General features: G+C 54.4%; 14 protein-coding genes across 14 annotated transcripts; 9 read left to right on the forward strand and 5 right to left on the reverse strand.

The window, feature by feature from the left end:
- Positions 1-168: 168 nt before the first annotated feature.
- On the reverse strand, positions 169-1878 carry N7482_004721 (C78 family peptidase; the record flags this gene model as incomplete). Its single annotated transcript, XM_056686846.1, has 6 exons — positions 169-217; positions 274-478; positions 544-701; positions 749-780; positions 834-1301; positions 1360-1878. The coding sequence occupies 6 exons, from the start codon at positions 1876-1878 to the stop codon at positions 169-171; spliced, it is 1431 nt and encodes a 476-aa protein (XP_056545588.1).
- Positions 1879-3975: 2097 nt separating this feature from the next.
- Positions 3976-5918, forward strand: N7482_004722 (aspartate kinase; the record flags this gene model as incomplete). Its single annotated transcript, XM_056686847.1, has 4 exons — positions 3976-4097; positions 4223-4303; positions 4412-5661; positions 5821-5918. The coding sequence occupies 4 exons, from the start codon at positions 3976-3978 to the stop codon at positions 5916-5918; spliced, it is 1551 nt and encodes a 516-aa protein (XP_056545589.1).
- A 1160-nt stretch (positions 5919-7078) lies between these two features.
- Positions 7079-7324, forward strand: N7482_004723 (uncharacterized protein; the record flags this gene model as incomplete). The annotated part of the gene is made up of 1 exon (XM_056686848.1): positions 7079-7324. One exon carries the CDS (start codon positions 7079-7081, stop codon positions 7322-7324), a length of 246 nt encoding a protein of 81 aa, XP_056545590.1.
- A 468-nt stretch (positions 7325-7792) lies between these two features.
- Positions 7793-9915, forward strand: N7482_004724 (uncharacterized protein; the record flags this gene model as incomplete). The annotated part of the gene is made up of 2 exons (XM_056686849.1): positions 7793-9259; positions 9304-9915. The coding sequence occupies 2 exons, from the start codon at positions 7793-7795 to the stop codon at positions 9913-9915; spliced, it is 2079 nt and encodes a 692-aa protein (XP_056545591.1).
- A 922-nt stretch (positions 9916-10837) lies between these two features.
- Positions 10838-11564, reverse strand: N7482_004725 (BUD31 family protein; the record flags this gene model as incomplete). Its single annotated transcript, XM_056686850.1, has 3 exons — positions 10838-10981; positions 11092-11222; positions 11393-11564. The coding sequence occupies 3 exons, from the start codon at positions 11562-11564 to the stop codon at positions 10838-10840; spliced, it is 447 nt and encodes a 148-aa protein (XP_056545592.1).
- Positions 11565-11898: 334 nt separating this feature from the next.
- Positions 11899-12301, forward strand: N7482_004726 (Tim10/DDP family zinc finger protein; the record flags this gene model as incomplete). Its single annotated transcript, XM_056686851.1, has 2 exons — positions 11899-11998; positions 12129-12301. The coding sequence occupies 2 exons, from the start codon at positions 11899-11901 to the stop codon at positions 12299-12301; spliced, it is 273 nt and encodes a 90-aa protein (XP_056545593.1).
- A 756-nt stretch (positions 12302-13057) lies between these two features.
- N7482_004727 (60S ribosomal protein uL23) lies at positions 13058-14023 on the reverse strand (the record flags this gene model as incomplete). The annotated part of the gene is made up of 4 exons (XM_056686852.1): positions 13058-13145; positions 13238-13524; positions 13638-13690; positions 14002-14023. The coding sequence occupies 4 exons, from the start codon at positions 14021-14023 to the stop codon at positions 13058-13060; spliced, it is 450 nt and encodes a 149-aa protein (XP_056545594.1).
- Positions 14024-14360: 337 nt separating this feature from the next.
- N7482_004728 (25S rRNA (adenine2142-N1)-methyltransferase) lies at positions 14361-15212 on the forward strand (the record flags this gene model as incomplete). Its single annotated transcript, XM_056686853.1, has 1 exon — positions 14361-15212. The coding sequence occupies one exon, from the start codon at positions 14361-14363 to the stop codon at positions 15210-15212; it is 852 nt and encodes a 283-aa protein (XP_056545595.1).
- Positions 15213-15287: 75 nt separating this feature from the next.
- Positions 15288-17507, reverse strand: N7482_004729 (putative transporter; the record flags this gene model as incomplete). The annotated part of the gene is made up of 6 exons (XM_056686854.1): positions 15288-15657; positions 15713-15879; positions 15937-16034; positions 16094-16222; positions 16294-17279; positions 17356-17507. 6 exons carry the CDS (start codon positions 17505-17507, stop codon positions 15288-15290), a joined length of 1902 nt encoding a protein of 633 aa, XP_056545596.1.
- Positions 17508-18542: 1035 nt separating this feature from the next.
- Positions 18543-20108, forward strand: N7482_004730 (translation termination factor eRF1; the record flags this gene model as incomplete). The annotated part of the gene is made up of 4 exons (XM_056686855.1): positions 18543-18675; positions 18755-18804; positions 18888-19259; positions 19347-20108. The coding sequence occupies 4 exons, from the start codon at positions 18543-18545 to the stop codon at positions 20106-20108; spliced, it is 1317 nt and encodes a 438-aa protein (XP_056545597.1).
- Positions 20109-20808: 700 nt separating this feature from the next.
- N7482_004731 (prephenate dehydratase PHA2) lies at positions 20809-21833 on the reverse strand (the record flags this gene model as incomplete). Its single annotated transcript, XM_056686856.1, has 2 exons — positions 20809-21690; positions 21774-21833. 2 exons carry the CDS (start codon positions 21831-21833, stop codon positions 20809-20811), a joined length of 942 nt encoding a protein of 313 aa, XP_056545598.1.
- Positions 21834-22082: 249 nt separating this feature from the next.
- On the forward strand, positions 22083-23284 carry N7482_004732 (uncharacterized protein; the record flags this gene model as incomplete). Its single annotated transcript, XM_056686857.1, has 2 exons — positions 22083-22782; positions 22893-23284. 2 exons carry the CDS (start codon positions 22083-22085, stop codon positions 23282-23284), a joined length of 1092 nt encoding a protein of 363 aa, XP_056545599.1.
- A 685-nt stretch (positions 23285-23969) lies between these two features.
- N7482_004733 (uncharacterized protein) lies at positions 23970-25319 on the forward strand (the record flags this gene model as incomplete). Its single annotated transcript, XM_056686858.1, has 4 exons — positions 23970-24004; positions 24069-24348; positions 24788-24830; positions 24880-25319. The coding sequence occupies 4 exons, from the start codon at positions 23970-23972 to the stop codon at positions 25317-25319; spliced, it is 798 nt and encodes a 265-aa protein (XP_056545600.1).
- A 414-nt stretch (positions 25320-25733) lies between these two features.
- On the forward strand, positions 25734-27476 carry cbf5 (pseudouridine synthase CBF5; the record flags this gene model as incomplete). The annotated part of the gene is made up of 5 exons (XM_056686859.1): positions 25734-25842; positions 25918-26074; positions 26173-26804; positions 26879-27105; positions 27174-27476. The coding sequence occupies 5 exons, from the start codon at positions 25734-25736 to the stop codon at positions 27474-27476; spliced, it is 1428 nt and encodes a 475-aa protein (XP_056545601.1).
- Positions 27477-27767: the final 291 nt, after the last annotated feature.

The raw sequence follows: 27767 nt of genomic DNA on the forward strand, positions 1-27767 counted from the left end.
AATTATCTCGGACTAACATTGGTCCCGCTTATCGCTTATCGCTTATCGCTTATCGGCGTCACTATATCATCTACGGGAGGTAGGATCTTTTTGGTTCAAGGGTCTGGACAGCGCGTTATACGTCATGTTTCCTCTTGCAGTGCGTCCAGTGTCGAGTTGAGCATGCTATCATGTAGAAATAGATTCGGGCGAGGTTGGCGTCGGACCCGTACGTAATCTGACCCCAAAGTCAGAGAAGCGTTGCAGAGAATCCGAGGTGGTCGATCGACTTACTTGAGAAGCTCGAAAAGCTTATACTTCTGCAAATAGCGAGTGCCTCTCCGGTATGCCTTGAGCAGCCGAACCGGATTCTCGGTCCGAGCGGACGTGCCAATCAAGCGGGAAATGGCAGGCGATGTCTTGAACATAGGATCAAAGACCAAGAGGTTCGCGCTGCCGTCATCGCGTATCTCAAATCCCACAATTGTCATTGAGTGGCCTGTACCGTGGATTAGATATGCACTGTAGACACAATAGATCCCACATTCATGGGCCTGGAGATACCTTGATGCTGAAAATATATGGGCGGACAATCGGTCTGGAAGACCTTGGTCTCCTCGTCATCTAGCGAGCAGGCCGACCGGAAGTAGGTCGCTACATTCATGTAGAGTTTGTCGGATGCAGGTATCCCCTCGCTTGCACTCAGGCTACTGGCATCGCAGCTGTGGAGGGTGAGTGTTGTACGCAAGGATTGCAAGGAGGGACTCACGGAATTCCACGACTTTGAAAGAGAGCCTGTGCCTGTAGGACGGAATGAGCAAATGCAACCCGCCACCTTTCCCCCAGGAACTTACTTCTGGTGTTCCAATAAATTTGCGCGTCCCTCGGATGCCCCCTGTCTCGGTTCTCCCCGTACTATTAAACCCCATGTCCCAGGCTTGTTCAATCATATCCTGCAGGTCAAGAATCGTCGGCACCCCATCAGGGAACTGCTCATGACCCAGGCAACGTGACTTTGTGATGTACGAGACAAGCATCTGGATATTGCGGTAGCCACAGAACCCGCCTTCGCGGGACAGCTTACAGATATGGCGGACCTTGGGGTTGCAGAGAAAGGCACGCTGGACGGTCTTGTCCTGCTCACACAGCTTCGCTATTACAGGAATGAGGTGGTCTGTCTCATTTTCAACCGTGGTGTGCCTTGCTAGCTTCCCATCCGAGGTGATCTGGGTCTGCTTTGAGGTTCGGCCACCTTTCTCCAGCATCTTCTTTAACCACGAGGGCATCTTTTTCTCGTGGGCATGAGGGCCCAGTTCCGAGCGCTGGATATTAGGATTAGCAAGTTCCTCAAACATTATATATCAACAATCTTGTGATTACCCCCAGCCGCATTGCACCATCTAGGCCACGAGTCCTGGGAGGGCTCTTTGCTCGAGCCGGTCTAGAATTATTGTTTTTGCGTGCAAAGTCGCGGTCTGCGCCTCGTTTGCCCCCTTTGAAGGCAGCCTCGAGACCGAGCTTATCCTCCTGGTCGAATGACGGATCATCATCACTGGGGCCCAGGTCGGCATTGAACGGCGTCGAGTCAGCACCGTCGTCGAACGCAATACCCTCCGCGACATGCAGGTCTAGATGTGTGGCTAGTTCCGCCGCTGTCACCGTCTCGCCGCACCCGTGGGGACAGTCGACATATTTCTCCGTCGACTCGACATCTGTCGTCGCCGACGGCGACGGCGACGGCGACGGGGTCTGGCTGGTGTCCAGCCCATGAACACCGGGCAAGAGAGTCTGTGGGACACCGTCCTCTGTGTGACAGAACTCAATGTGCATCTCCAGGAAACTGACATCCGCGTCCGAGAAGGGACAGAAGGGACAAGACGGGGTGCTGGAGTTGTCCATGTTTGCGGTTCTCTCTGACGGATCGGGTAAATGGCGAAGGCGGACGGCGCGGACTCAGAGCACCAGAACACTAGAACCACGATGGGGAGCCTGTAGGGTGGCGGATGCGCCAAAGCGACCAGGATTGGCCAGCTCAACCCGAAACAGGCCTAGGTGTATCAAACGTGAATCGCCAGGCTCTCTTCACGGGCGGTGCCTGAAGGCAGAAGGGCTGCGGATGAGACCCACTTGAAGCAAAACTAGTCTCGTGTGTCTACGAATCGACGGGGTCAAATCAATTCCCACTCCTTGGCAACTTTGGTTTGTAAATCCTGTTTGTCATGCTCGGTTATCTCTATTTGAATATATCTAGAATACGGACGTCGTGCCATTTTTTTTGGGGAGGGAATGTTGGAGTTACCATCTATCTACTCCACATGGGTCGTCCCGAGTGGATCTCAGAAGAATATATATAGTTGTGGGGTTTACTTGTTTCATCCCTCTTCAACACCCTCGATGGCACCCTCTTTCTCGGAGTTGAGCGACAGTACAGCCTTGTTGATTGGCTATCTAGCATACCACAAGGGAAAAGAGACCACCGAGTCGTCCAGTGGAACATTTCACACACGTTGAACTGGCTCATGGAGAATCAGAGAATCACTCGCGTGAAATTTTTCCCAGACCGCGGGTTGAGAAAATCATCCTTCATGACTTGATGCCCGTGTGATCGATATAGTTCAACCGACCCCACGGCATGAGTCATACACATAGCTGCAATGTCTATTGACATGGCTATGTCACCAACACTGGAAGGATATGCCCAAGAAGACACAGAGGTCCATGATCAACCAGGTTTGTCGAATGAGCCGACTATGCCTCTCAAGCCGCGGCGGATGTGCCCTGTAACGGTCCATCATCGGACACTCAACGGAATTGGAACTAATCCAGTCCATAGCTAAGTCTCATTTTGAAAGGGGGAAGATCTAACCTTTCCAGTTTGCTAGACTGGCCACGACCCCCATGCGCCCTCCAGAAACCCTTTACGTGCCTAATCGTCTCTGATATTATGACCACAGGAACGGGTTGAGATCGCCAATGTAGAGACAAATAGCGAGAGAAACTTCCTTCCCGACAAGCTATCCATAAAGCAATATTTCCAGCGCCCCGATACCCGGAACTTGGTAGCAGGGCAGAATTGCATCAGAACGTGCGCGTATCATGCCACATGGAGAACGTTGACCCCGCGAAGTTCCAGCAACCCTAGTAGGGTTGACTTATATTGATTCCCTACTCACGGTTGATCGATCTGATTCTCCAGAATAAATAAAAACCATGCAGATGACCCGCTGTGAGAAGAACATCTTCAGTCTTGGAACAAAACGGTGAATTCAATTGTAGGTAAATTTCAAGTATTTCAAACCATGGACCCATATGCTCCAAGATACTGGCCACACGCGTACGTCTGTACGGAGTAAATGGTAGGGCTATATGTGCGAATTGCCTCCTGAAGATCGCAAGAAGAATTGGAACTCCACAGTTCTGTTATTTATGGTATTTGGCCATGACTTATTTAGAATAGAGATATTCCATTGTGTTTGTCTCGGATGCGGAGGAGGTGGCCAGCCATACCGATCCTATAATGCATCCGTGGATAGGGTTGTTTGCAGCACAGGCACATGCCAAGAAAACCTAAAAATATACATTCTCGGGTGGCGATCAGCAGACAAAAAGCGATCTGGTATGGGGCACAGAATGATGACTAATGACAAATCATAGACTATCACTGTATTATGGATGTCGATGGTTTCGTGAAGATTCATCAATCCTAGACTGCATATACTCTGCAACTTTATACTAGGGTCAGCCTCGCGGCCTGGCGGGGGGAAACAATGCGTCATTGTCCGATTATCGCGGGGCAGTGGTTTTTCAGCGATGGCGTGATTGGCGGGGTCACTCCGACATCGCGTGCCTGGGCGGATACGCGGAAAAACTCAATTGCCTGAGTCATCAGAAAAAGATGTCGCAGCCGGCCCACTCCTCCGCTTTCGCTTTCCCCTCTGATCTCTCTTTACATGTTGTGAATTGTTTCGTCCCTGGTCCCTGGGTTGAACACTGGCCATGGCTTCACTCGATGCAGACCACCCGGCAGTCGGTGCCGTGCATAGCAACTGGGTCGTACAGAAATTCGGCGGCACCAGTGTTGGCAAGTTTGCTCTGAACATTATTGAGCAGGTTGTTCAGTACGGAGCCCCTCCACACCCATCCACTCCCCTCCTTTCTCCCCGTCCAACCCGCTTCTATGATCAACCCGAATATTCTTTACGGATTGGAGCAACCCGCTGATGAGTGACTATGATGTTTACAGACCCAGCCTCGTTGACAATCGAGTCGCTGTTGTATGCTCAGCAAGAAGTAATTCCACAAAGGCCGAGGGCACCACCAACCGGTGAGTCATCTGGATTCTCGACACATCCTACATGCAGATACCCTTCGATCCAAACATCGTGCGAGATCATGGCAACCACCGATCAGGCGCTAACCTCTCACGAACCAGGTTACTGCGGGCAGCCCGGGATGCTGAGAACCCCCGGTCCCGGCATTATGCATCGTTCGTCGACGCCGTCCGGCTCGAGCATGTTCAAGTGGCCCAGGAACAGATCAAATCGGTGGAGTTGAGGGACCAAGTGGTGGCCGATATCACCGGAGAATGCGAACGAGTCTTGAAGGTCCTCGAAGCCGCTCAGACCTTGGGAGAGATCAGTGCCCGCTGTGTGGACAAGGTGATCAGCACCGGCGAGAAGCTCAGCTGCCGGCTCATGGCCGCGTGTCTGCAGGACCGCGGGGTTGACTCGCAGTATGTCGATCTTGCTGATGTGATTGATTTCCCCATCGGCAACCACGGTCTGGATCAGGACTTTTATAATTCCCTAGCGGCGGCTCTTGGCAAACGGGTTGCGGAATGCGGGCACCGAGTGCCTGTGATTACAGGCTACTTTGGTACTATCCCTGGTGGCCTGCTGGACCAAGTCGGCCGTGGCTACACTGACTTGTGTGCCGCCCTGGTCGCCGTGGGAACCCATGCCAAGGAGCTTCAGGTCTGGAAGGAAGTGGATGGCATCTTCACGGCCGATCCGCGCAAGGTCCCGACTGCCCGACTCCTCCCCGCCATCACTCCCGCCGAAGCGGCCGAACTGACCTTCTATGGATCGGAGGTGATTCACCCCTTCACCATGGAGCAAGTGATCCGCGCCAAGATTCCCATCCGCATCAAGAACGTGATGAACCCCAAGAACCGCGGCACCGTCATCTTCCCCGACTCCACGGCCGAGCTGGAGCGGACCACCCCAGGCCACGACCCGCGTGTTTTCCGCACTCGGAGCCCGAGCTTCATGCAGAAGCCGAAGCGGCCCACAGCTGTGACCATCAAGCACAAAATCCTGGTGATCAACGTGCACTCGAACAAGCGGTCCTTGTCGCACGGGTTTTTTGCCGGTATTTTCTCCGTGCTGGACAAATGGCGTCTGTCCATCGACCTGATCTCGACCAGCGAGGTCCATGTGTCGATGGCTCTGCACTCGGAAATGCCTCTGCTGAATGGCAACGGACGGGACGAGTATCAGGTGATCGATGAAGACCTGAAAGGGGCACTGAATGACCTGACCAAGTACGGGACGGTGGATATTATCCCCGAAATGGCCATTCTCAGCTTGGTCGGCAAGCAGATGAAGAATATGATCGGCGTGGCGGGACGTATGTTCACCACCCTGGGGGAGAACAATGTGAACATTGAGATGATTTCGCAAGGTAAGACACCCGTTGGCGATCCCCACTTGCCCCAACTTTCCAACTTCCCACCTTTCCACCTTCCCCAACCTCCGTTCCCCCTCCCCCTCCCTCACCGCCCACAGCACCAGGACAATCTTTGCAGTTCACGCTGACCCGCTCGTTTTGTCCCCCCTGCAGGTGCGAGTGAAATCAACATCTCTTGCGTCATTGAAGAGCGCGATGCCGACCGTGCCCTCAACATCATCCACACCAGCATGTTCACCTTCCTGGACTAGAGGTCCGAGGGAGCTGGTGAGCAACCACAATCATTGTCGTTTGAGATATCCCTTGGGCCGGTTTTTCCTGTTCCCTGTTCCTGTTTCTTAATTCTCTGTTCCCTTATGAAGTTCGCTCATGATAGAGAAAAGTTGGCGTGCATTCGTCCCGGACCTCATTGGAGAGGGGCCGCGGAACGCTTGAGCATTATGCTTTCCGTGATTTTTACTGCATGGGCCTGGCGTTTCTTTGTTCGGAGGGTTCCTTTTTCTTTTCGTTTGCAGTATAGACAGACCGGAAGGGCTTCCCTCGTACATGACCGAGGGATGCGTATTTTCTTCACTGATTAATGCATGACATACACTCTACATGGATCTGGATGACCCCCCCATAGATGCAAGGGCAGTATTCTGCCTGTCCTGACATCCCACTACAGAGAGATAGTATACAAATGGATGCACGATGAGGTTCACGCGCATCTCTTTGCTGCAGGGCAGAGTCTCGTACAAGCGGAGCATCGATGGCCCCTCGAGCGACCCCCGCAGGAAACAGGCATTGGGGATAGTTCCTCGCAGGCCCACAGACTCGTAGACTCACAGCGAGGGTGTTGAAGGGCGCAGGCTCAAGGCTGGTGGGTGGTGAGAGCAAGGGATGATCCGGACACCACCATTGTCTCAAAGTTACATTCGCATTCTCGAAGAGAGCCAATGGGGTGGCCGGGATCATGGGCCGTTCAGAATGGCCGGGATATGACGGGTGGCTGGCGTCGAGGAAGAAGTGGCTCCCTGGGCCAAGAGTATAAGCGGTCTCCGGGGGGTTGAAGGACGGCGGTGTCGAGACCGACGTTGACATCGTCGGTATCGGCCGTAGTGTCTACGGTTCAAGCTATCGTTCCAGTAGCTCCCTTCGGATCGCGCCCAGTGGAGCATCTGCAGGGCCAGCACCACGGGGAGCCACATACATACTTCCTGTGGCCGAGCACTAACTCACTAGAGGCCGGCTTAGTCCCTTTGGGCCAGTTGGCTCGTCGATCGGCACATCACAAATGCCTTCGAGCAAGGAGGGCCAATCCCTTCGTACGCGCTCCGAACCTGCGTACCGTCACTGGTGACCGTACTGCCGATCCCCACCCCATACTAAGACGCGTGACGCGACCGCGTCCATACCATACCTGACGCGTATGATCGCGGGCGGTACACCCAGTACCGCCCTGCGCCGACCTTCACTATCATCCTATCCTCCCCCCACCTCGAAAAGGGCTCGACCCTCTGCCTCTTCCTACCACGCTCTTGGATCGAAGGGACTCTCACAGACCGACGGGGAGACAAAAGGGCGCGACTTCCAGGACTCCCTTCTTCAAACCCCTCTGTCGCTGCTGCCTTTGCTCAACTGCAACTCGCGCGCCACTCTTCCCACCCTCGACTGAACTTCCCCTTCCCACCTGCGCTCTGTGACCGTTGAAACCAACCTGGCCTAAATCACCCTCGAGTGGACAGGTCATCGGGGAATTAACTCCTCTTCACAGCAACGCTTCGCGTGGTGATTCCCGCATCTCGACTCCGTTATCCACTGATTCGCCTGCCCAAGAGTGGACGTGTCGTTTCTTAGCGCCTGGTGGCCCAACGCTCGCAATCACGACTAGTTTCACTGCATGACGGCCTGAGGCTACAGACCTGGTTTCCTCTTTGCGGCCTGCCATTGGCTCAACCTGAATCCCTCTTAACCCGCCCCGTCACCCGTCGGGCAACACTTGTGGTCGGCTGTGCTGTTCCCGTCGGCTGCTGTTGCTGCTGCTACTGTCCCGAATCGCGCCCTCCACAGTGTTTATCGACGCGTCATATGGTTCCTGTTGAGGACTGGTGACGTCTGAGCCTCGTTCCCAATTATTCAGATTATGGGATCGACGCGTCCAGCGCCCGGCGCGCACATTTCCCCAGTATTGGCTCCCTTATCCCAGTCCATCAAAGCGCAGCCCCGACTTCAACCCTCACCGCTACCACTTCAGCCTATTGAAAACTCATTGCTTCCGCCTGCCGGCCCGCACAGGCCATCACCGACCAAAGGTCTGCTTCCCCAGGGCTCGCATCCCGGGCGAAAACTCGGTTTCGTTCCTATCACCGCCCCGAACCCTCCCATGTTCACCACCGACTCCCCTACCAAGAAACCGCCTTTCCCCATCTACACCCAAACCTCCATGCCGCAATCGGCTCTCTTCACCACCTTTTCCAGTGTCAACCTCGAGGCCGCCAAGGAGAACCAGCACCCGGAGGATCCGTCTCATGGCAACTTCGCTGACTTCCCGGAACCCTCTTATGAATCCAAGATCCCCATGAAGCGAACCCTCATGGAAGCTGCTCCGCTCCGGGAGCGCTCGGTCAAGAAGCAGAAGCGCGAAGACGTGCCTGTCCACCAACTGCCGGAGCCACATCAGATGCCACCCATCGAGGATGACGGCACCAAGCCGCCATACAGCTACGCGACCCTGATCGGCATGTCCATTCTGCGCGCGCCCAACCGACGATTGACCCTGGCTCAGATCTACAAGTGGATCTCCGATACATTTTCCTACTACAAGAACAGCGATCCCGGCTGGCAGAACAGCATTCGGCATAATTTGAGTTTGAACAAGGCCTTTATCAAGCAAGAACGCCCCAAGGATGATCCCGGCAAGGGCAACTACTGGGCCATTGAGCCTGGGATGGAGACGCAGTTTCTGAAGGACAAGCAGGTGCGACGCGCCACCATGTCCAGCCTGCCCCTCCCTGCCGTCCCGCAACGAGATCTTGTTCCCCAGCCGCCAAGTGCAACTACGACAACATGGATGGTTCCACCCCCGCCAGCGCGACAGCCTCCCCCTCCCAAGGTGGCATCTCGGAATGAAGATCTCTCCTCGGATGCCACTCTACCCGCGTCGGACCCTGCCCTCCAGGAGGACACGGGCGATGAGGCCACTCACCCAACAACAGCGCAACCAACCGCGCCTATTCGCTCTTCGCCCCTGCAGGCTATTCGCTCGTCCCCACCCATTGCTCCGGCTCGTTTCCAGCGTCAAGGCACTCCTCCCACGCCGACTCACCAGGCTGGCCCTACCCCAGCTCAGCGCCCGCGAAAGCGCAAGTCCATTTCGATGAATGATAGTGGTTATTTCTCGTCATTGGAGTCTTCCGCCCTGCGGCCCAACAAGGCGGGTCATATCTTGACCTCTGACCTGGACATTGAACCTCCTCGCATCAAGCGCGGCCGTGCCGAGGAAGAGATTGCGCGGATTCGCAGCTCCTCTCACGACGTCAGCCCTGGCCAACCCACGGGTCGGAAAGAGGGCAGCACGTTGGTTGGCTCGTCCCCTCTCCGCGGAGAGTACGTGAGCATGCTGCCTCCCCCCTGACCCCTATGATCAAGTTCAAGAAGCCGGCCAAGCCTCCGCCCTCGGTGTCACCCAACACCAACTTGCGCAATCACCGCCGCAAGATCCAGCAGATGGTTAACTCACCTATCAAGCATTTGGGTCTGACGGACGAGGATCTGCCGTGGAGTCCTGCCTTCAATCTTCACGACGAGTCCTTCACTCCGGCAGATCACTTCCACACTACCTTCGATGTCTTTGCCGACTCTAGCGTAGATGTCCACATCTCTTCTGCCGCACTCGGCTCCCCCGAGAAGCGTCCCATCAAGCGTGCGCGCACGGAGAACGGTACCACTGCTCTTCTAGATATCACGTCGGCGAGCGTGAACAGCCGGTTGAGCATGCCCTCCCTCACCCGGTCCAAGTCATCCATCTTCCCGGAGTCCCCGTCCAAATTGCCGGATGGAGGTCGCCTTGGCGATACCGGTCAGGATGACTTCTTCTCATTCCATCTCTTCGACGAGAGCAACGACAGCCCCGGCGAAGTGGATGGGGTGGATCTATTGCAAGGGTTCCAGAAGATTGGAGGCTCCAGCAAAGACGACACTCTGAAGCACAAAACGCTTCACACGCGGCCTCATCTGAGCAACCGCAGCAACTCCAACATGTTTTGAAAAATTCTTTTTCCCCCTGCCTTGCCTCCATGTTTTATTCCCTCGCCCTTTCTGTATCGGGCAGGAGCTTCACACCCCGATTTTTTCCCCTCGTCTATGTCTTGTTTTAAAACCCGGGTTTGAACTATTCTGGCGTTGATTCGGCGTATCCCCTCTGGCTGGCCCTGTGTCTGTCCTCTGCGTTTCTTTGGTACCGTGTACCGTCTTGTCTTGCTTTTTTTCTTACTGTCTTTTTTTCCACTTTTTTCTCTCTCTTTCTCTCTCTCTCCCTCTTTCTCTCTCTCACGCTCTCTTTATTTGCGGGTTGGGTCGAAGGAGTTGGATTGGAACTCGAGATGTTACCAGGTTTCGACGTGGGCGGTGTTTTGCTTTTGGGAGTTTCTTGGGGCTGCGCTGCGCCGAGAGCGCCGGTTCTGACTTGTCCTTTTTCTTCTTCACCGTGCCTGTGATGGGCCTGGCTACGACCTTAATGACGATGTTAAGATGTACATGAGCAAGCGATGGTTTCATGATTTGGGATATCGGGGTTGGGATTTATCGTTATCTTGTTTTTCATGGGCTTTTTTACGGTTAGCTGCTGCTTTGCGACTGGATACATCGGAGGCGCTATTGATTAGGCTAGCAAATATGAACCTTATTACTTGTTTGCATTTCATGGATTCGTGGGTTGATGTTCATTTGGTATCTTAAATTGATAGTTGAATATTTTCGGAGTTTGAAGGGTATCTGATTGACCGAGTCGATCCAAATGAACCGAAAAGAGGAGACAAGCGGAAAGAAGAAGAGAAAGAGAACAACACGTGCAAAACCATGAACGCCCCAAGATCAAAACCCATCCAACCAAGACACTGTACCACCACCATATCATATACTAATGCAGTCCCCGAAGTTGGCCGGAGTCGAGTCGACGCCTTGCTTTTGCTCAGTCACTGCTCGCACAGCCCCGGCACCCGCAGCTGACGCACTGGATCGTCTGCTCTTCTTTCAGCTGGGCCTTGGGCACGCGGCAGATGCAGGTGGAATTGAAATTGGTCTCCTTGGTCTGGACGCAGCGGAGACAGCAGAGCTGGGGAGAAGAGAATGGGTTAGCAGGGAGAGCAACAAATGGGAGCATGGAACTTCGCACAGCGATAGCGGGGCGAGCCCAGTCCAGCGGTGGAGTGGAGGTGGACGTACCTTTTCATAACCCTGCTTCTTCCACTTGGCGATTAGATTGGCGTCGGCGTAGTTGTTCTTCAGGAGCCATTCATACAGCTGCTTGGAAATGGCTTCCTTCTCGTAGTAGAGGTCGTAGATGTATCGGGAGCCTAGATGTCGAACGGATCGATTGTCAGTATCAGGGTCAAGCGCCAGAAAACCGCGTCTGCACAGGGTTGGGGAAGGCGGAGCAGAGCAGAAGCGGAGCAGAAGCAGAGTGTAGAGAAGAGCGCAGAGAAGAACAGGGAAGGAAAAGGAAACCATGATCTTGCACACGTACGCTGGTGGCTAATCTGGAAGATGGGCCAGAGCACTTCGTGCTTCTTTTTGCCGTCATGGGACGCATTCTCAGCATCCTTCATCTTATTGCTGAACTCCAGCAGGGTATCTTCTAGATCATCGAAGCCGGCCGGTGGGGGTTTGCGATTGCGGCCAGTGCGGATGGGAGGCATGGCGGCGGGGTGGTTGGGAGGGTACAGAGAAAAACGCGAGCAGAGAAGAGCAGAGCAGAGCGAAGCAAAGTAGCAGACACACTCCCAAAAGAACAGCAGGCCCAGTCGACTGGAAAGCAACGCTCCGGATGCTTCTTCGGTGCCGGCGAGAGAAAAGAGCGGCGTTGTGAGCAGCTCGGCGATTGCCCGCGTCATTTTTGTGCCGGATCCGACCGCCTTCGATTTTGCGGTGCGCCGGACTCCCGCTGGACGACGACAGACCGACCACGCCTCCAACATCTCTTCACTCATTCCGACCTATCCTTCCTTCCAAAAATCCTCCTCATCCGCCAAAATGGATCCCCAATTGGACATCTCCAAGCTCACCGACGCCGACAAGCAGGAGCTGCAGCAACATCTCGCCAACGAGACGCAGAAGGCGAGCATCCAGCAGAGTACGTAGCGACCGCGCCCTGTCATTCCCCGGCTACACAGTGTTCTCGAAGCGGGCCCAGAATGTGTCCTGTCTACTCTTGTTACTGCCTGAAAGACACCCTTGCTGATTCTGCTTCCTGCGTGCTTTAGATGTCCACGCATTGAACGATACCTGCTTCAAGAAGTGCATTGTCGGCAAGAGCATTACCTCGGGCACCCTGGACCGGAGCGAGGAGGCATGCGCGGCGAACTGCGTCGAGCGGTGGATGGATATGCAGATGGGGGTTCTGCAGAAGCTGGGCAGCATGCGTGGTGGCCACTAAATGCCTAAATGCCCTAGTTTCCGGGCTGGCTTGATACCATGGGCATGAGCACGGCTGTGAGCATGACAGCTATGTCTGGACTGATAGTGCAGGCCGGGCCATGGTCAAATAATACGGCTCGCATTCGATGACTCGTTCGGAGACCGGTGCAGGAATATAGGAAGTTCATAGTCACTGTTGACTGTGACTCTCGATGGAGGTTCTAAAACTAGATCATCTTCTCCGGTGTTGGGATGAGGCGGGAATGTACGAGTCTCTTGTATACTAGAATCAAAGTGAATGGATCCTTTGTGCATACCTCTTGTTCTCCGTTGGTCCTATGTCTCCGTACTGGTCATGGTAGGAATGGAATGCAGATGAGAGAGAGAAAACAAGGAGGGAGAGCAGAGCCGTCTAAGAATTACCATGCGAGTGGTATCGTTACGTGACTCGTGACCCATTGGGGACTGGTTTTCTTCGATAGAAAGCAGCCCGCGTTCTACGGGGCCCTTGCGGCAGTGTTTCGGGCCGTATGCTTCTGATACTTCTTACGCGAGACGGCAGCAGAGCTCTCCACGCTCATCAACACGCAGTCTTATACTCATACTCATACTCGGGGATGGAAGTATTTGAGTCGTGTCAAGAAATGTTTCTTATTTTTGTAATCATTCAGCCCTCGTTGCTGCACATACAGCCAAGGAACTGGCTGGTATTGAGAATCACCACGGTGGAAAACAAAGTTCGCCTAAACCCAAAGAAATCAATTTCCTGTCCCTTTTAGACGATAGCCAGCTTGGTGGCGGCGATGTCGAGAGCATCAACGTCGGGCGTGAGACGGGCGTAAGCCTTCTTGGAACCGTCGGGGCTGCACGATGAGAATTAGCAACCGAGTTCATAGGGAGTGCACGGACTCGCATGTGCGAGCCTCGTTGCATAAACAGGACGGGCGAAGCCTACCGGACAAGGGTGTTGATCTTGACGGTGTCAACGTCGTACAGCTTCTTCAGAGCCTGCTTGATCTGGCGCTTGTTGGCCTTGACGTCGACGATGAAGACGAGGGTGTTGTTCTCCTCGATCTTCTTCATGGCGCTCTCGGTGTTGAGAGGGTACAGGACGATGTTGTGGGCGTCCATGCGGGCATCGCGGGGAACCGAGACACGGGGGTACTTGGGGGACCGCGAGAGCTGGAGGGTCTTGGGGCGATGGAAGGTGGTCGAGGTGCGAACCTTGCGGGACTTGTGGAGCTAGAGATCCCCGGAGTATGTTAGTGACTGCGCACTCCGTGGCTACAGAGTTCGAAATTTTGACTGAGATCGAAATCGGCCAGATAAATAGGACCAGAGGAACGAAGACGTACGGAAGAGCCCTTAACGACTGCCTTGGCGGCAGCGTTAGCCCGGGAGGCGGTGCCTGTAGAAGAAAAAAACTCGGTCAGTTTTCGCGGGTCTTGAAATGTTGAAGACGTTTTGAGAAATTGCGAATCGGTGCAGTCGAGACCACGGAGAAGAGAGCAAGTATGCCAAATGAGTAAAGGTTGTTGAGGCAGTGCGCTTCCTGCGATTGCCATACTGTCCCAGCTCTTCTTGCGCATCGCCGTTCATAATGTGGAATTCGGAAGCACACTGTCCCATCCTCCTCTTCCTCTGCTCCGGAACACAATTCTCGATCGCACAGAATTCACAGGGTGTCGGATGTAAGTGGGCAAAGTCATTCGAACGTACCTGTCTTGGTAGTAGGGGCCATGGCTGTCGTCCGCTGTCGTGGTGATTGTCGTCGCAGTGTCGAGAGTCGAACAATTTGGAGTGGCTTCGCTAAGCGAAAACCCTAGCACTGTGTGGGTCAGGTGATCCTGGGCGGTGTCCGTGGGTTTAGTCATGGTAGCTGAGTCAGCGGGGCTCCACCGCCGATCGTCTTTTTTTGATCAGTTGATGTTTTCCGTGAAGAACGGAAGACAGAAACTCGATATTCTTATTAATTCGGTGTTCATTGATTGAATATCGGGGAATTGCTGGAAGATCCTCTCCACGATGTCCCTTTAATTTGTCACTTCATCATCTTCCGCCAACTCGCACCCAAGCAAATGGCTCCCCAGAGTCGATCTAAACGGCCGGGCCTACTGTCCAGCGGCCGGCCGCCAACTGTCAAACCCAGACAGGCAGCTTTGTCCTCCAAAGCCACCCGGACCCTCATCAGATCCCATCATCAACTCCTCAAGGCCCGCGCACAAGCGGAAAAGGCCGGTGACGAGGCTAAAGTGAGCAGCATCAATGCCCAGATCCAAGCAAATGGCGGCCTGGAAAGCTATCAGACCGCCAGCAAGCTCGGCCAGTCCATGGACCGAGGCGGCGATTCCAGTAAGCTCCTCATTGACTGGATAAAGCCACAGTTGGATCAGTGGGAACCGAGCTTCCCAAAGCTACGCGTTTTAGAGGTTGGCGCACTAAGCACGAAGAATGCGTGCTCAAGAACCCCGTCTTTGGAGGTGACCCGGATCGACTTGAATTCCCAGGAACCGGGGATCCTCAAACAGGACTTCATGAAACGGCCATTGCCGTCTTCAGAGGAGGAGCGCTTTAATATCATTAGCCTGTCCTTGGTCCTCAACTACGTGCCGGATGCAACGGGCCGAGGTGACATGCTGAAGCGCTGCGTCCAGTTCTTGACGTCCCAATGTTCCATCTCATTTGTCCCGACTCTCTTTTTTGTCTTGCCAGTAGCATGTGTGGACAACTCACGCTACGTTACGGAGAAGAGACTGCTCGATATCCTGGCCAGTCTAGGTTTCCATCTGGTGCAAAGCAAGCGCACCAACAAGCTAATTTATCAACTATTCAATTATACGGGACAATGCTCGTCCCGGACCTTCAAGAAGGAGATGCTGAACCCGGGCACGAAACGGAATAACTTCGCTATCATTCTGCACGAGAAATGAAATCGGAATACAAACATGCATCACGCCATACATATACAACGAACCAATCAATGGTGCGGAGACTTATGAGCCGAGTCAGCCCTCGGAAATTATTTCGCGGGGCAGGAATGCCCACACAGTTCCCACTGCCGCCAGGATGGAAGACGTGATGAGCAGGAACCAATCGAGAATGCGCTCGCGTCGGCTGATCTCGCTCCCGAAGATCTTCAGGTAGAAGGCGATCGGGAAGATGATACAGATGGTGAAGCAGAGGAATGAGCCCAAGAACGCCATAATCCGGTCGAAGGAGGGGAAGACAACGGCCAAGACGACGATCAGAGCCACGGTGAAAACGCGGACTGCTACTCGGACAAACTGCTGGATCATCTCTCCGCGCCGGTCGGTGGGTGCCGGTCCCAAGCCAACACCACAGAGGACTTCGAATGTAGCGACTAAAGGTCGGGCACTAAATTTCTTGTTAGCGGCAAAGATTTTTGCATAGCTGGGGCTGTCAAACTCACTTCAGAGGCACTTTGGTCAGCGGGATAATCGCGATAAAGACTATAATGCAGACTGATAAGGCCTTTGGATACTGATCCACCCTCAGGATGTTGGCTGTGACTTCATCGCGGACGATGTCACCAAACATGAGCCAGCCGATAATAGCCATAGAGCAATCGAGAGTGAACTGTTCACGCTCTTGTTAGCGTTTGGCCTTCTTAGTCTAGATGGTTTTCTGTCATACCGTAAAAATGTAGGTGACCCGGAGACTCTTCCCGTACTTCCGTGGGTGCCTCATGTCGCGGTAGATATTCGGAAAAACGCCATGTCCACCCCAAGGTGCTATACTCATGCATTAGCTCACTGCATTCATTTGCACGCGATAAAAAGGCCGTTCATACACATGATGAGGCCGAAACTCAGCGGAAGAGTGGCCCAATTTTCGGGGAAGAGGAACGTGCTCGCAGGTTGTCGCAGAGAGCCCGGGCTATCTGGTTTAATCAAGCCGTCCACGCAGATGAGAATCACGACTGTTTCATAAGTTAGTACAAACCGGTTTACAAGTTTCATAGTCGACTCGCCACAGCCTTGTAGCACTCACTGGATGTGCAGGATATAATGCCTAGGATGCTAGTCACACTGAGGAAACGCAACGGCAAAAAGTTCAATGGGACCAGCACCAGACCACAGACAATCTTCCATTGCAGGATGCTCAAGCCGGGGATCAGCGCATACAAGCTGTCCGCAAACAGCACGACCAGGGCAACACATGCTCCCAAGAGTTCCATGCAGAAGAGAAAACTCGTCACGAGACGAGCCTGCTGCCCGAAGCTGATATAGGCCAGGTCAGCGTAGGTGACCAGGGTCTTATCCACGTCCAAGCATTTCGCCAAGATCTTCGCCGTATAGGAAGTAATCACGGCCGAGTAGACGAGAAATAGCAGTCCCAGCACCCAGCCCGCATGCTTCATCGCCAGAGGAAGACTCAGCAGACCAATACCGATCAGCACATTGACCGAGTTAAAGACCGTCTGAGGCACGGTGGATTGCCCGATGATGATATCCTCGTGTGTACCATCGTCACGCTCAACATGCTTGAGAAGCAGTGGCTCTCGATCAGGATCTCCCGTGCCGTCGCCCAGCACCTGCTGTTGCTCGCGGTGGAACTGGATCGCATTCCGGCGAGTCGATTGACTGACTCGCGAGGAGATCGTGCCATACGAAGTCGCGAAGCTCCTATCAAACGACGAGGCGAGCAGACCCGCGCTCGGAAGGCCCTTTCTAGCCCGCTGCGGAGTACCCAAGTCCTCTTGCTCGTGGTCTTCTCCATCCGAGTCCTCGGACAACAAAGGGCGCTCATGGTCGGACTGGCGACCCCAGGACTGACCCCAGGACGGCGAGCTGCGGGAGCCATAACCATAGTCCAGGCCCGTCGCAATGGCGAGCTCGTCATCTAAGTCTGCCGATACAAAGGACGCCGGCCGCGGGATGACCTCGGGGAAGCAGGCTGCCCGCTGCCACGAGCGGGCGAAATTGTCGATGCTGTTGGGCCCGCCTGCCTGTCGAATCCGAGAAAACGAGGAGGATCTAACGCGAGCAGTTAGACGAGGCCATGACATGACAATGCAAGACAACGCGATTCTTTCGAGGTCCAACCACATACCTTTCTCGACCCAGATTCTCCACTTCGGCGATCGGATTTCCACGGCTAAGGTGGCCGTAGTCGTAGGAGCTTGGCGGCTCAGCCGTTGGCATCCTCAACGAGCCATAGCTAGGCTCCCCATCGCGAGGATCATCTGAATTCCCAGGAGCCATTGACACAGGTCCCCCGGGGGCGTCTTCCAGAAAATTCAGGTGGTCCTCACTCGAGCAGCGATTGCGGCGAGTGGTCTCCGAAGGGAAAATTTGCCCGTCTGCTTTGGGTCAGGAACGGGACCGCTCGAGAACTAATGGGTCTGTCGTCCCGTGCAAGTCTGCAGTCCACTAAGAAGACCTCCAATCGACCAGCGCTCTTTGGTATGAGAAGAGAAGAGAGGTCGCGCAGGGCGAAACAGGAAAAGATAAGGGACAGGGAAACGCCGCCCGAGGGAAGCTAGCTACCCTTCAAGCTCTGGCCGTGTGGGGTGATAGCCATCGCTGATAAGCGCTTTTACCTCGCGCCACAGTTTTGAGTATGTAATAAGAGGCGAACTAGTGCTATTTTATTCATATACACGACTTTGGATGATAGTAATGCGTATGACTATAGTTATGATTATTGTCATACTCATATAGGACTACGTGTTCGCTGTACAAAAAACTTGTAGTGAGTTCATGGCCAGCGCTCAACATTCGGTGGGAATCAGTCCTGCATGCTATTACGCAGGTGGCATAGACGTCCACAGGGATGGACAAGCAAGACATAGCTAGGCGCGGGAAATGGCTGGATCGGCGGCTGCAGATGGCCGAGGCGATAATAGCAATACGATGTACCGGTGACTTCTCTGAGGCGGATTTCACTGTGAAGGATCAAGTCGCCGGTACGTCACGCCGTGCCCTGGCGGTGGCTTACCTCAGCCCACCGAGCCCCTCGACCCCACGAGGAAATTTGCAGCCTCTAACCAACGTCACAGCAAAGGTGTGTCCAACTCCCCAGATTTCTGCATTTACTGTGCGTGCTTCTGCCTCCACTTCCAGTCGCTTCGCCTCATCGAGAACCGAGTTGCTGACCCTCTCACTTTCGTCGTCCAGGTGTTAGGCAGGACCCAGTCTTTGTTACCTCGGGTCTCCCAATTTTGACCCCGGTTAGGCGTCGACAGGCAAGGCCTCGCATACTCTTTTCTCGCGCAGATCACCTTCGCCTCGCCCACAATGAGTTCCCAACAACCCCAGGGACAGGGCGGCGAAGCCGAGAAGAACATCGAGATCTGGAAGGTCAAGAAGCTGATCAAGCGCCTTGAATCCGCCCGCGGCAATGGAACCTCCATGATTTCGCTCATCATCCGTACGCCTCCCTTCCTCCAGATCCCTGCGATTCTGGATTCTTCGCATCAAAGCCTCCTTTCACTAACTCCAAAATGCAGCCCCGAAGGATCAGATCTCTCGTGCGGCGAAGATGTTGGCTGAAGAATACGTATGTCCTGCCTCTCCCCCCCCTTCACATCAGTCCCTGGCCCCCCTCTCCCCGGGCCGCCCTTCTAACTGTACGCTGGATAGGGTACTGCCTCCAATATCAAGTCTCGCGTGAACCGACTCTCCGTCCTGTCGGCTATTACCTCCACTCAGCAACGTCTCAAGCTGTACAACAAGGTCCCCCCGAACGGCCTGGTCGTCTACTGTGGTGAAATTATCACCGCAGAAGGAAAGGAGCGCAAGATCAACATCGACTTCGAGCCCTTCAAGCCCATTAACACGTCGCTCTACCTGTGTGACAACAAGTTCCACACCGAGGCTCTGAGCGAGCTGCTGGAGTCGGACCAGAAGTTCGGCTTCATCATCATGGACGGTAACGGTGCCCTCTTCGGTACCCTGAGCGGCAACACCCGTGAGATCCTGCAGCGTCTCTCTGTCGATCTCCCCAAGAAGCACGTGAGTTAAGTTCTATATCTCTCCCTTTCCCCGCGAGAGGTCGTTCATTTTTCATTGTCGCTCATTTATCGTCTCTTTCTCTTTCAGGGTCGTGGTGGTCAATCCGCGCTGCGTTTCGCGCGTCTGCGTGAGGAGAAGCGTCACAACTACGTGCGCAAGATCGCCGAATTGGCAGTCCAGAACTACATTACTAACGACAAGGTCAACGTCGCCGGTCTGGTCCTGGCTGGTTCCGCCGACTTCAAGAACGACCTGAACCAGTCTGACATGTTCGACCAGCGTCTACAGACCAAGGTCATCAAGGTGGTGGACGTGTCGTACGGTGGCGAGAACGGTTTCAACCAAGCTATTGAGTTGGCGGCCGAGACTCTGAGCAACGTCAAGTTCATCCAGGAGAAGAAGCTGATTGGCAAGTACTTCGAGGAGATCTCCCAGGACACTGGCAAGGTCTGCTATGGTGTTGAGGATACCCTCAAGGCTTTGGAGCTGGGTGCGGCGGAGACCCTAATCGTGTTCGAGAACCTGGACGTCACCCGCTGGATCCTGAAGGACTCCGCTGGCGGAGAGGTGATTTTGCACACCACCAAGTCCCAGGAAGCCAACCGCGAGCTGTTCCAGGACAAGGAGACCGGCGCCGAAATGGAGGTGACCGACTCGTCCTCTTTCCTAGAGTGGCTGGCGGAGTCCTACAAGGACTTCGGTGCGGCTCTGGAGTTCGTGTCGGACCGATCCGGCGAGGGCAACCAGTTCGTGAAGGGCTTCGGTGGTATCGGAGCTATTCTCCGGTACAAGGTCAACTTCGAGCAGCTTGCGGATTGCAGCGACGATGACGAGTTCTACGACGATTGACGGTTCGGCCACCTCGCAGAGAGCGAGGATGAACGGCCAGAAGCTCCCGAGGCGAGTCTTCTGACGGCTCGCCCCGTGGATCATGAAGGCGGCTCCGAAAGTGGAACCCAGGCATCCGTAAAGGATGCCATCAAACGGCCTGTTCCAAGCTTCGTGAAGCTGCTCAGAGGTGAGTCGATAGTCTGGACTTGCGTCTCCCTAAATCTACGTCCCCGCCTCTAACCTCTCCATCCCATAGGGTCATCCAAGCTCCGTGACATGCTTACTGAGGTTACCTCGGTGTCTGAGACGAACATGAGGTGTAAATTGCAATTTGAAATGTTGGATGCGATTCTCTGCAACAGTTGGTCACCCATTGCCGCCTGCCTGTACCGCGCGTAAGCCTGGATTGCCGGGGGTCAATGGCGTGAGTAATTGTTTTCTTGCTGCGGCCGATTCATCGCCGTTGTTCTGGATTCACCTGACGTGATCCGGATCGTCGTTCTTTTTGTTTACTTCGCACTCGTTATCTGAAAAAAGAAAAATACACCCGAAATGCTTCCACATCTTTGCTGGACTCGTTATGTTCCCGAAATGTGTTTATTTCTTCTGTAGATGTGTAGGGTTATGTGAGTTTTATACGGCCCACTTCATCTCTTAACCGGTGTTTTTCGTCAAATCGTCCCAGAAGTGAATCAAAATTCACATCGGCTGGGTGCAGCTAGGCAATGCTCCCGCCGAGCTGATCCTTCCAAGTGCCCCAATCCCTGCAGAACTCAGTCGCATGCCGCAGGTCGTCGAGAGCCTTGAGCACAGCCTCCTCATTCCCGTCTGAGGGAGTTCGCCCGCACTCTACGAAGAAGATATATTGCCAAGCGCGCTTCAAGCTGGGCCTTGTATTGATACTCGTAAGGTTCAAGCAGTGGTTCTTGAAGATCAGCAGCGCATTCGCCAGGGCGCCTGGCAAGGAATGGTCGATAGCGAAGGAGACCAAAGTCTTGAGCGTGATCACGGCGGCAGGCGCATTTGGTTTTTCGAATTCAAGCAGCGCTGAGCGCTCTGCAAGAACGTTCCTCAAAATCAGGAAGCGGGTCGTATTATCGGCGCGATCCTCGATATTCTCCTTCAGCACATCGACGCCGTGATACTCGGCGGCGAATTTGCTGGCGATGGCTGCGCCGCGCTCGCCGGTCTCTTTGGCGACAATCTCCGCCGCTTTGGACGTGGATGAGACGTCCTGTCTTTCGATGCCCTTGAAGTGCTGCGACAGTAGGTTCTCACATTGGCCCCAGGCCTGTGGGTGTGTATATAGCTTGGTGATGGAGCCGTCGTAGCCCGCCCATCCGGCCGGATACGTGCCCTTGCGGACCAGTAGGCAGTGGTGCACGGTCAAATAGTATTCGCCGCACACCTTGACATCCTTGTAGAGGGCATTGCGGTCCGCTAAGAGATCCAGCGTCTGGACCACGGAGCCATTGGTCGAGTTCTCGAACGGGATCACCGCATAGTCGGCGGCCTGCTGCTGTACGGCGGTGAAGGCATCTGCGAAGGAGACGTGCGGAATCAACTCGGCGTCCGTCTTGTCAAAGGACTCTGCCGCAGCCTGCGAGCAACAAAGCGTTAGAAAAAAAACACGCCGTGGAGCCTGAGCGAGAGTGTGGGGTAGCGGGATTGAGTGATTCATACCTGGTGCGAGAACGACGCCGGCGGGCCCAGGAAGGCTACCCTCAGACGGTCTGCAGGCATGTTGGGAACAAACACTGGACAAGCTTGAGGAGGTGGACAGCGTCGGGCACAGACGACGACAACTCGTCTCCGCGGGTCTCAAGCAACGCATTGCGATCTGCAGCGAGCGGTGTGGGTATCCTCGTGCCGTCGGTCCCAACAAACAAGGCAAACGGCCGAAGGTAATCGGCCATCGCATCGGAATTGGAGAGTGGCGTCACACCTGCTCGGGTTGGACAGGGTGCACTTCTCTTCTTCCTTGCTGTGCCCATGAAGACGAGTCTGACTCGGCCGTTACTCTCTGTGAGAGGGGCATCGCCGCGATGTCTGTACCGAGCTCACTCGTCGCTCGCGGAGCGGCTGCAGCATGAAATGACTACACGCAAGATCCCTCTATTCTACGACTACCTATACCCCCAGCCGTCACATCTCCTGAATCTCACGCTGTGTGATCTCCTCCTTCGGACAGGTTCCTGCTCCATCGCGCGCACCGCGACAACCCTCCCCTCGATAACAAACCCCTCGCCGCTCCCAATCGGTCACCACCTAATCTACTTCCCGCCGCAAGTGACGCTCTCGCAATTACTCCCAGATGGCACAGATATCTTGCACACGCCCGGCGACCCGTTCACCCGACGGCTCTGGGCAGGCGGCAATGTCCGATTCCCCGCGGCCAGCCCTCTACTCGACGGCCAGCGGGCTGTGTGCATCGAGTCAATCCGCAATGTGAGCGTGAAGGGTCGCGAGGGCGACGAGAAAGTGATTGTCACGATTGAACGGCGTATCGGTACGGTTCCTGAGGGTGAAAGTGAGTCGCAAACATGGGACCGGATATGGACAAAAGACGAGGCGCTTGCGGGCGAGGCAGCGGTGATTGAAAACCGGGACCTCATATTCATGCGGAGCAAGAGCGGCGCGCAGATTGCGGCGGACCAGGCGCTGTTTGGGAAACCGGGGAGGATTGTCAAAGGTGCGCAGTCTATCTGGTATTGACGGACTAGAACAGACCTCCAATTTCCAATTATTGCCCTCCTCTAATCTATCCTTGAAATGCTAACCCTTGCTTTTTCCGTCCGACAGCCCCCTCGGGCGCAACACTGCGGCACACAATCACACCCAGAAAATCCCTTCTCTTCCGCTTCTCAGCACTAACATTCAACGCGCACTCCATCCACCTCGACCAGAGCTACACCCAGAATCAAGAAGGATACCGCAACCTTCTCGTACACGGGCCGTTAACATTGACGCTCCTCCTCAGCGTACTGGAGCAGCACCTCCGTGGTCTGGGCCTCCGGGTCGATCATATTGAATATAAGAATCTGGCGCCGCTGTTTGTAGATGAGGCTTTAGCGGTCTGTGGGAAGCCTAAGAATGGCGGTGGTGCTTGGGATGTGTGGATTGAGGGGCCAGATGGGGGTCTTGCTGTGCGGGGGACGGTGAAAACTTGCGCTTTGTACGGCGATGACGAATGAATAAACTTGTGATATGGCAATACCTGAGTGTTTACTCTTGTTTATCGGGAGTGCTTTTCAGTGGGCTTTGGTTATATTATACTGGCTATACACCGATCCTGCGAGGAGAAGACTCCCATTGACGCGGATCGTATACCTGTTTCACTTGGTATGGAGACGAGCGCCACTCCCGATCTAGATAATCATAGCCCGGTCTGTATCTGAGAAGCCGGGGCAACTTCTTTTTACTTGGGTTATATATTTATTGAATGCATTGTGACTCGAGTTATAATAGGAGTTGAGTCGTGTTCGAGGGTAACGACAGAGCCGCTATGACCTGGCTCAAGCGTCCAAGCATACAGTAGCTGGCAATAGCCAATTGAGACCCAATGACAACACATCGTTGATCAACTGGGATCAATTGGTGTGTTGACAGTGCACGCATAATTAACTTCTGCCTGGCGGGCAAGGCCCGTGCTCCGTGCAGAGCCGCGCTAGTACCGCGGATCTCGGATAAACTGCGCGCCGTAGCGGTTTGCACACGTTTTTATTTCTTCCCATTTCCACTTCTCTTTCCTTTCTTTCTTCTTCCACCTCCCATCTCCAAGCTCATAACCCTCGGGTGTAATGACATGAGCTCAACTCGACCAATTGTTTAACCAATCATCTAGCACTCCCCTTCATCTCTCTATTCACTTCAGCAGAGATGGATGTATTCTGGCGGGCACCTCCCGTGGCCAGGTACGCTCGTCGTTCTCGCCCCCACGGGCAAGTTCGGGGAGGAAACTAACGTGTCACATTCCAGGACACTCACTGCTGCGACCCTGATCCAGTCGCTTCTGTATCATGGCCGTCTCATCACGGGTAGATACATCACCTTTGTTCCCAGGAAGATCTTCTTCCATCTGCCTCCGCAGATCTGGCGGTTGGCAACCTGCTTCTTTTTGACCGGCCCCGACCTCGAGTTTATCTTTGACCTCTGGAACCTATGGCGTTACAGCAGTGCTCTTGAGAGCGAGTCGGGTCGCTTTTCGAAGCCCGGTGACTTCTTCATCTACATCCTGTTCGTAGGCACCGTCATTCAGGTAAGTGACTCGCTTGGCCTCGGGTCAACACTAGTAGAGCCATTGTTTCGTGTTTCTTGTCTTGCGTTCATACCCTGTCACCTCGCATTATCTGCCCGCCCAGCCAAATTCTAGCTGAAGCGGTTCCTGGAAGTGAGGAAGATTACCCCTGCATCTCGTGCAGTACCGCATTCGCAAAATTCAAATGGTACTGCATGCGGTGTGGGAACGGTGGGACTACCTATGAGATAGCCGTCGTGATCCTATAAGTTCACGAACGGTGGTTAAGGTGCCCTACATTCTACATAACATCCATCATCCTGTTACCTATTACCTATTACCTATTTATCATTCGTTCCCGAATATCATTCCGATTTGCTCTCTTATCCACGATGCGCTCTCCCATTCTGCTTTCATGGTAGCCAACCCCATTCATCCCAGCGTGCTAATTTCCTCGAAGGCCACTGCAGGTTTGTATCTGGGTTATTCTACGTTCCTCCATGGTAAGCACCCTTGCCTGTCCCCAGTGACAGGTGTCATTTGTTTAAGCAGATACTGAGTTCCGGCAATCAGCCCTGATCTTGGGTCTTGTCTGGACCTTTGCCCAGGATAAACGGGGCACTCGCGTGAGATTTTTCGTCATCGATATCCCTGTGATTTACCTGCCAGCCGCGATGCTGTGTATCACCATGGTGCGCGGTGGATGGCCTGCAATGCTGCTGGAAGGCACCGGAATCCTCGGTGCCCATCTTTACGACTTCATCACCCGCCTCTACCCGGCCTTCGGAGGCGGCCGAAACTTCATCTTCACCCCTCGCTTCGTGCAGCGCTTCTTCTACAAGCATACCCCAAATGCTGGATATCGTGGATACGGCACGGCTTACCATGCGCCACAGCCATCTGAGCCGTCGCCTTCGTCCCAAGGCCAGGCATCTGGTTCTGACGCCGGGGAGCGCTGGGGCAGTTGGGGCTCTGGACGGAGACTCGGCTGATGGATAGCCACAACGCCTGGGAGGGTATGAGACGGCATATTTAGAGACAAGTCTTGCCTTCCATGATTCGGCGTCTATCCTACCTCGAAAGAATCATTGGGGAGAAGAAGACCCTGAGAATTGATCCCCACCCACTCTGTGTAAACTAGCATTAGAAGGTGCCCGGGTACCCTCTTAGTTCATAGCAATACCTTAAAACAACAAGAAATATTTCGTTGCCCGGTGATTGACCCCTTTTGACACCTTGAAAATGGTGCGAAGCGACGGAACTATAAGAAAAAGTCTCGACGGCTTGCCACAGGTCACATGACCCGCGACGGGCGCTAACCCGATCAGGCACTGGAGCTGCCGCACTCGCAAAATTTCGTTTCTTCGAACAAATTTTTGGACCTCAACAGCAATCCAACCCCCAAAATGGCCGCCGTCAACAACATGGAGGTGGACTACGCCATCAAGCCCGAGGCGGTCAACCCGACTATGTCCAGCGAGGACTGGCCCCTCCTGCTCAAGAACTACGAGAAGCGTACGTGCAAATCTTTTTCGAGGAAGGAAAAAATCCGACATTGATCACGGCTAACTGACCTGGGGCCCTGCGCAGTGCTCGTTCGCACCGGCCACTTCACCCCGATTCCTGCCGGTGCTTCTCCTCTGAAGCGTGACCTCAAGTCCTACATCAGCTCTGGTGTCATCAACTTGGACAAGCCCTCCAACCCGTCCTCCCATGAGGTTGTCGCGTGGATGAAGCGGATCCTCAGGTAAACTCCTCCGTGCACTCACATCCCCCCGGCTCCAAGGCTCCCGGGTCCGCCCCGTTCCCAAGGTCAATTGATACTGACATATTGTCTCCCGATAGATCCGAGAAGACTGGTCACAGCGGTACTCTCGACCCTAAGGTCACTGGTTGCTTGATTGTCTGCATTGACCGTGCCACCCGCCTCGTCAAGTCCCAGCAGGGTGCCGGTAAGGAGTACGTGTGTGTGATCCGTATGCACGACAAGATCCCCGGCGGCGAGGCACAGTTCCGCCGCGCCCTCGAGACCCTTACTGGTGCGCTGTTCCAGCGTCCTCCCCTGATTTCGGCTGTCAAGCGCCAGCTCCGTATCCGTACCATCCACGAGAGCAAGCTGTACGAGTTTGACAATGAGCGCCACCTGGGTGTCTTCTGGGTCAGCTGTGAGGCTGGTACCTACATCCGTACTCTCTGTGTGCACCTGGGTCTGCTGCTCGGTGTTGGTGCTCACATGCAGGAGCTGCGTCGTGTCCGCTCTGGTGCTATGAGCGAGGAGAGCGGCATGGTCACTCTTCACGACGTTCTGGATGCCCAGTGGATTTACGACAACCAGCGTGATGAGACCTACCTGCGCAAGGTCATCCGTCCTCTGGAGAGCCTGCTCACCACCTACAAGCGTATTGTCGTCAAGGACAGCGCTGTCAACGCCGTCTGCTACGGTGCTAAGCTGATGATTCCTGGTCTCCTCCGTTTCGGTACGTCTACTTATTCCCATTCTCAAAACCCATTGACGCCAAACGAGAAACTAATTTTTTTTTCCTATTCAAAGAGGCTGGCATCGAGGTCAACGAGGAGGTCGTTCTCATGACCACCAAGGGTGAGGCCATTGCCATCGGTATTGCCCAGATGTCCACTGTGGAGCTCACCACCTGCGATCACGGTGTTGTCGCCAAGGTCAAGCGCTGCATCATGGAGCGTGACCTGTACCCCCGCCGCTGGGGCCTGGGCCCTATTGCGTTGGAGAAGAAGAAGCTCAAGTCCGCTGGCAAGCTCGATGTACGTGAAGAATTACCTGTGCATGAAACCAACAGAAGGTGATGGGATTGCTAACTAGTGAATTTCAGAAATACGGTCGCACAAATGAGGCCACCCCCGCCAAGTGGAAGAGCGAGTACAAGGACTACAACGCCACTGAGGATGGCACCGAGCAGCCCGCTGCCGCACAGTCCGAGGCGCCCGTTCCCGCCCCCGCGGATGAGGAGTCCGAGCCCGAGGCCGAGGCCGACGATGACAAGAAGAAGCGCAAGCGCCACGACGGCGAGACCGCTGAGGAGAAGGCCGAGCGCAAGCGCAAGAAGAAGGAGAAGAAGGAGAAGAAGGAGCGCCGGAAGTCCAAGCAGGCTGAGGACAGCGATGACAGCGACTAGACGTCCCCAGGAAGACCAGTCACCGGCCTGGTCTAGTTCCTGTATCATATTTTCTGTTTTTACTTTCTTACTTCTGGAGTCTTGGGTCAAAAGGGAATCTGTCGGTTTGAAGATTTATAGTTGCTCGATTCCTATTCGAATCCTAAATATGTTCTTGTACCGCGAGGACCTCTGTATTTTCCTTGCTGTTAGTTTTGCTTTTTCAGAGGTTGGCCAGGCTCGTTGATGCCATCATGTAGATTCGGCACGATATAAACCACCCTACAAACTCCACACTGTGCTTTACGGAGG

This window comes from Penicillium canariense, assembly GCF_028826845.1.
Source record: "Penicillium canariense strain IBT 26290 chromosome Unknown utg000002l_segment0_segment0, whole genome shotgun sequence".
Lineage (NCBI taxonomy): Eukaryota > Fungi > Ascomycota > Eurotiomycetes > Eurotiales > Aspergillaceae > Penicillium > Penicillium canariense.